General features: G+C 30.7%; 1 protein-coding gene across 1 annotated transcript; it reads right to left on the reverse strand.

Moving 5' to 3' along the window:
- Positions 1-4,530: 4,530 nt before the first annotated feature.
- On the reverse strand, positions 4,531-6,549 carry LOC132944780 (uncharacterized). Its single transcript, XM_061014276.1, has 3 exons — positions 6,457-6,549; positions 5,739-5,906; positions 4,531-4,689 (listed from the first exon to the last, which is right to left on the reverse strand). Exons 1-3 carry the CDS (start codon positions 6,547-6,549, stop codon positions 4,531-4,533), a joined length of 420 nt encoding a protein of 139 aa, XP_060870259.1.
- Between the last annotated feature and the right edge of the window lie 499 nt (positions 6,550-7,048).

Genomic DNA, 7,048 nt, shown 5'->3' on the forward strand with positions numbered 1-7,048 from the left:
GTTCTTGTGTAATATGTATACATGTATATTATGAACGTCACCTCTAATAAAAATGGATAGCACCATAAAATAATAAAATCCGTATCCTAGTTATCTAGTAAATATTAACGAGAAAAAAAATCGTATTCTGCTCTTCCGTGTTTTTTTTATTTAAGTCGAAGAAATACTAACAGGAAAAAAATATCATCAACGTTTAATCCAAACCCATAAACAGTATCGTATAATATATTGTAATATACTAAACAGTAATACGCGATACTGTAAATAATAATAATATAGTTTACATAAAATGTGATTATAAATGATACAAATGTCGTTAATATAATACCGTAAATATAAAGAGACTTAGGCTTACGATTAGTATAGTATGCGGAAAGTGTGAAAAACTATTTTTCATTTGAGATATATTTTGATCGTATAGAGGAGGCGAGGGAGACATGGTTTCGCAGGCTTGGTTTACCAGGTAAACATAATGTTAATACGAATAATATGATTATTTTAATTTTATGCAGACGTATGATAAAATATGTTAAACAGTTGTTGTCTTTTCTACGTTACCACCTCATAAAAATCAGACAATTTGCCACGCGTGATGTCCGATATTATAATATTATTATTATGTTGCATTAAAAGGTTTCATCTTGTGAAAAGATGCACCTAGGTACATATTAGGTCATATTAATATTCTAATGTTAGACGATCGTATATTTCATTGTTATTATGTTGGTAGGCTCCACTGGTTAAACATTTACAGAGTTTCGTATTTTTATGTATTAGTTTTCATTTAAAAATTATATAATATAGTTATAGTCACTGACCATTGTATGCAGTACGGTTATGTCTGGACGCCAAAAGCATAAAACATAGAGGTATATTTTGAATTTTTTTCAAATTTTTCTAACCATCGATGTTGAATGTTGTTTAGTATCGAGACAATTTAATTTTCAAAATCCGACGTGATAAAATAGCCGTGGGGACGCGGGGAGACTCTCGACTTACGCGAGCGTAAGTACATATTTATATATATATACATATATACAAGTGTCAAACCGAAAGAGAGAAAAGTTTCGCGATATTTATGGCTTGCAAATGTTTATAAATATATATCGCACAAAAAAAAATATTATTATAATATTATGCGCTGATGCTGCTGCAGGTGGCGATTCTGTTTAATTTCACAGATTAATCGCGTAGTCACGGTTGTGCGAGCTGAGGAACTTTTCGCATTACGTCCATTACGTACGTAAAAATAATAATATAAATAAACGAAAAGAGATCGTATCTCCCTGCAACACGCTGCTGCGGATCACGCACTCTGTCTGCCCGGTGGCGACACGCGTCCGCGGGCTTCGTCGGATTTCTCTCTCGCGCGTGTGTATATATATATATATACGGAATACACGCTTGTTGTATATCATATCCGGTGTGGCGACCGTAAAGCGAAACAAAAAGAAGGAAAAAACACGAGACGGAAGAGATAGAATGAAGTAAGACACAGAAACTTTTAATTCACATTTATATTGCGCGCCCCGGAACTAACTTGTACGTGTGTACGCGTCCGGAAACACTCTGTCTCTCTCACTCTCTCTGTCTTCCCCCCCCTCAATCTCTCTTTCTCACACCCCTCCACGGCGTGGTGACGATGCGTGGCGGCGGCGGAGGGATGGGCCGAGGGCTGAAACGAAGGGTCGTCCAAAAGTGTTTTTCGCAGAGTCTGCGTCGGAACTATATTCATTCGCTTCGAGTCACATAATATAATAATATTATAATATATACGCGCGTCTTTCACCGTATAAGTATGTATGTATATTGTATATTTATTTATTTATATGTTGTATGCTACGTCTTCGCTATCTGCTATCGAGTTGGGCTAGCTGTGACTTGCCCACCAGCCGCGGCTCCAGTCAGCCCCCCTTCCCCCACACTTGAACAGACGAAAGTTTTCTGCCGACGCTGATGACGTAAACAATAATATTATGGTATCGCGTTTACGTCTTATAAAATATAATAATATATTGCAGCGTAATATTATATGTTTTATTATATTATCTCGAGACAAAACGATAAAAAGGAAAGTGGATAAAAATAGACCAAAACCGTACTCGCGAAGGAATATATAAGAACCATATAGTTCTTTATAGAACGGTTTACTCATCTCGACGTTTACAATAATATAATATCCTCCCTAAAGGCCGGTCACGTCATCTCCAAATACGCGTGTGCTCTGATCGGAAACGAAATTATGGGAAAAAATGTCGAGCTATAGACAGGACGCGTAAACCGGATGTCAGGAATGTTGTGATACGGAAATTACAAAATTTGAACACGCGGCCGGAAACGTATTATTGTATAGGAAAAAAAGTTCGATGTTTAATGTGTAGGTATGGTGTACACATCTATATTCTATATAACTACTATTAGTGTTTGTATTATTTGGCACGATCAATTTTGATGTAGATTCATGATTAAAATAAACTGTCAACTTTAGTGACCTGCATATTTAAAAAAAAACCATTCAAGTCTATAACATAATATAAGTATACAAGATCAATTGTAAAGATTTAGGTCCAATACATTAGCACCACCATATTAGAAATTCCAATAGAATAATTTATCGTAGTACAACGTGTACAAAACCACAGTGATTATTTTAAATTAAAAAGTAGGATTAGTGTCCTCACATAATACATATTATTATAGTAAAGTATGGTATAGCAGTGGCGTATCTAGTGTTGGGGGGGTATGAGAGCCATCGACTTTCATCGACTTTCCACTTTACCCAATCGACTACGAAGATAACCCAGTAATAACTAATAGCAAATGATATCAAGTTGATTTAAAAGTTATCAAATCACCTATATTGTTGTTACCATGTTAAATTTTCACTGGGTGGGCCAAGTTCAGGCACCCTATTTATTCAATCTACCACAAAGTATACTACTTGTAGGATGTACATAATAAATGCTGCACATCGTATATATTCATTATTCATATACGATATCCTTAAATGGGTCACGATGTGGACATCACTGCATAAATTACAAGCATAAATTACAAGCATAAATTACATATACGGGCATAGTTAATAAAGAGTGGGTAAGCCCCGTTGACTTATCACACGTTCCCGAAAACCGTCTAGATAAAGGTGTTTTTTTTATAGAATGAATACATTTTTACTTCTATGATCGCTTTGCACTTTGCAGCTGTGTTAGGTACAATACATTTTTAATTTCACTGAAAATATAAATATGTAAACGTTATGGATACAATTATGCACAAAAAGTAAATGTTTTATTTACACTATTATTATCATTAGGTAGGTAGGTACATATTTAATCAATGACAAGTATTGCTTGATTATATTATCCATGTGTAAAAATTGAACCTAAAACGATTAACCGTCGTGAATGGTGAATGTCACACATGTTCTACGTAAACTTCAATCTCCTTTATTTTATCTTCGACTGGAAAGAAGCATGTTGCTTCAATTTTATGCACAACACAGGAGTGCTCCAAAAATTTAAAATAATCCTAACACAATGCTACATAGTTTATATCAAATATAGATTGGCAATCGAACCTATTGCGTCAATTCGATGCCTAAATAAATAACACGTTTGGACATGACCATGTCTTCTATTAGACATAATCTGTATTCTATAATTTAGATTGTACCTAAAATTGTTCATCTTTGGTTATATTTTATTTTTGAAGTTATGAAATTATATTACCAGTTATTAGTTATTACACAGTACACATTTTCATTTTATAATAATTCATTGATGCAATAAATATGCTCGAGTATGATTTTGATTGGTCGAACGTAAAATCGTAATTCTATTGAATTCCATGCATATGAACCATGAATACTGACCACGACCGTTTCTAAGGAGTTCAATATAGGCCATTTTCTATTTGTGTGCATGCGGGTTGTGTAAATGTGCGCGTAATAAGTAATCATTAATGTGAGTGACTGTGTATAAAATATATAAATAGCGGAGCGCACCCACCCGCACGTGCAGCCACATGTCAGTAATGCAGCATTTTGTACACTAATTACAAATATGAATTATAGTGAAACTTAGTTTCGTATTTCCAATAATATAGCTTACTGAGTGACATTACAGTATGAACGTCTATTATAAAAATTGAAGAAAAGAAGTTTATCTAGGCTTGCATAGGAGTCGATTTTCGATATTTTATTTTCAATGACCAATATTTAGCTCTATAACTTGTGATATTTTACTTTTTGAATTTGAATTATTGAGTTTAATAATTAAAATATCGAAAATTGACTTTTAAACAGGCATAGATTAAATTTTCTTCTACAATATTGATAATTGGTGTATTTACTCTCAAACCACTCAATAAACCATATTATTACAAAATACATTTAAACACACATCATTGTAAAATCAATACATTCATCGTTCCACTCAGAATCTAAAAAATATTCTTGAAAATAAGAAACTATTAAACTGTTCGAATAAAAATTAAAAATTTTAAAACATAGTGAATATACAATATGTTTCAACGACGCTTAATCTCTATAATATAAACTTGACAGCCAAATATTTCATTTGATCTTGAATAATACATATGAAATTTGTATGTTCCATAAAAAAATGACTGAGGAAGATTGGTTTTCTCAAACAATAACAAATCAAAACCTGGACCTTTATAAATAACCTGAAAGTATAAAATTAAGTTCATTAAGTATAGAAACCAATTGTTTTTATTAGTAATAGCGTGTTGAATGTTTGAATAGATTTCAATGTGGCGTCAAAATGTGCTTGAAAACACAATCATTAACAGAGTTGAATCCATAATTTGTTACTAATTTTCTTATAGCTTATAAACAGTGTTCGGATTAGATAAGTAGTTTTTTATCTAGATAAAGATAAAGATAATGCAACTCTAATGTATCTAGATAGATATAAAAGATAACTTAACTCATATTTATCTAGTTAAAAAGAAGAAACATTTCTTTTTTAAATGGGTTTTAATTTAGGTATATTTTAGATGGGCACCAGGAACATAATAATAATATTGATATAAATAAAAATAATTACATTATTTATAAACCATAAACTTGGTTTGAAAATCTGTATAAATATTTAAAATGCGTTTGTACAATTTCGCGATTTTTATCAATAAAAAATGTATCTAGATGAATTCATTTAGATTAGTAAAAAAATTATCTAAGATGAACGTTTAGATACCTTGTAACTATTTATCTAGATAAGATAAAAGATGAACAAATAATTATCTGGATATTCATCTAGATAAGTCCGAACACTGCTTATAAAATAGCATAATATAGTTTAAGGTGTCCGTCCAAAATTTCAAACGTTATAACTTATAATTATGTAAACTAAATTAGGTAATGAACCTAACAATAGTGAAATCCAAAGTAAATATAATTTATAGTGAATAAATAAATTAAAAAAACGGTGACAACAGTCTGCGACTACTCGGTTTTACAGAGGACCTGGATATCATAAGGAACTCACTTACAGACATAGCAAATGCGTCAAGAGAATTGGAAAAAGCTGCTGAGAAATCATTTTTTTTCTTTAGTAAGTCTGTTCATCTTAAATCATGGAGAGGATATTATAGTCATAATACACAAGTACATAACCTATTTATCTCTTTGACTTTTATAAAACAATTTAAATTTGTATGTAAATATTAATAACTAAATAAAATATTTTAATGTACACAATTAAATGTTTTACCGGAAGTAAAGGACATTCAGTATTTGGAATTCCATTACCATGCAAAAATGCAGTCCATGTATTTCCCATTAATTTTTTGAACGCCGAGCACGCCTTTGGTGATTTTTGCATAAATACATTTTCTTTCCAATTCCCAAACGAATCTTTGATAGACATTGAGAATTCCAACTAAAAATAGAAATTCATCAGTAAATTGATGACTAAAACACACGTTAAAAAAAAACTTTTTATTAAAAACGCATTGCATATTAATATTATAAGGGTTATTTCTGCACCATCTATAGACATACGCAGTAGTGTATAATACATTATATTTGTATAGGTACGATTAAAAAGGGGAGGGATCAGTGAAAAAAGGAAGTTTTTTTAAATATTTATAATGTCTTAAAATAAAGTCAGTATCGTATGATGAAATAATTTCATGTAAAAACAATTTATGTGAGATATTATATTAGATTTTAAAGCAGTGTCAAAGCATGTTATTGAAATAGAAAACATTATCCATACAATTTATTGTGATATAGAATCATAACAAATAATATTATAGTCTACAAACATTATAGGTAGGTTTGTGTTTTTCGACTTGATTGTTTAGAAAAATGATTGTTCCATTACCTAACTATATAACATTTTTTCACGTGACTTCTATAATACAGTATTATTGCAATACGCGTGTTTATTATTTATAAAATTAAAAATTTCTTGGTGATTCACTTACGAATGGAGAACTCAAAAGCCGTTTTGAATCGGCAGACGACCCTGAACTAATTAATAACAGTTGTACAAATACAAATAAATTAATATGTTTCATGGTTTATATTTTTTGCTTTTGGTTGGTCTTGATGAGAATACAAATAGACACTATTTGCCTAACGTGTAAAACCAAATTTCACGAACCCTATTGGTAATAACTAATAAATATTGCTTTTTGACTGATAGAAAGCATTGTTAAAATTGTTCGATGTTTTGCTTCCATTGTCTGTATTGTAATATTAAACACTTAGATATACATAGTAATTTAATTTAATTTCTCCATTATCATATATCAATATAAAATACAATATCACAATGATATTAAATAATACACTACGCAGGTATGGTATATTTGATACATTTATATTATGTTTAAAAAAAATTGACACCAATATTATAATAAACTCGTACACGTAATACCTATACCTATAATATTATACAATTGGTAAGTATATAATTATCGGTATAGGTATCGATAGGTGGTTTTATCTTGCGATCATAATATTGTTGTTGTTACATTATATTTGAATATTTCACTGAAAATATGAATAAAATCT

This window comes from Metopolophium dirhodum, chromosome 5 (genome assembly GCF_019925205.1).
Source record: "Metopolophium dirhodum isolate CAU chromosome 5, ASM1992520v1, whole genome shotgun sequence".
Taxonomy (NCBI): domain Eukaryota; kingdom Metazoa; phylum Arthropoda; class Insecta; order Hemiptera; family Aphididae; genus Metopolophium; species Metopolophium dirhodum.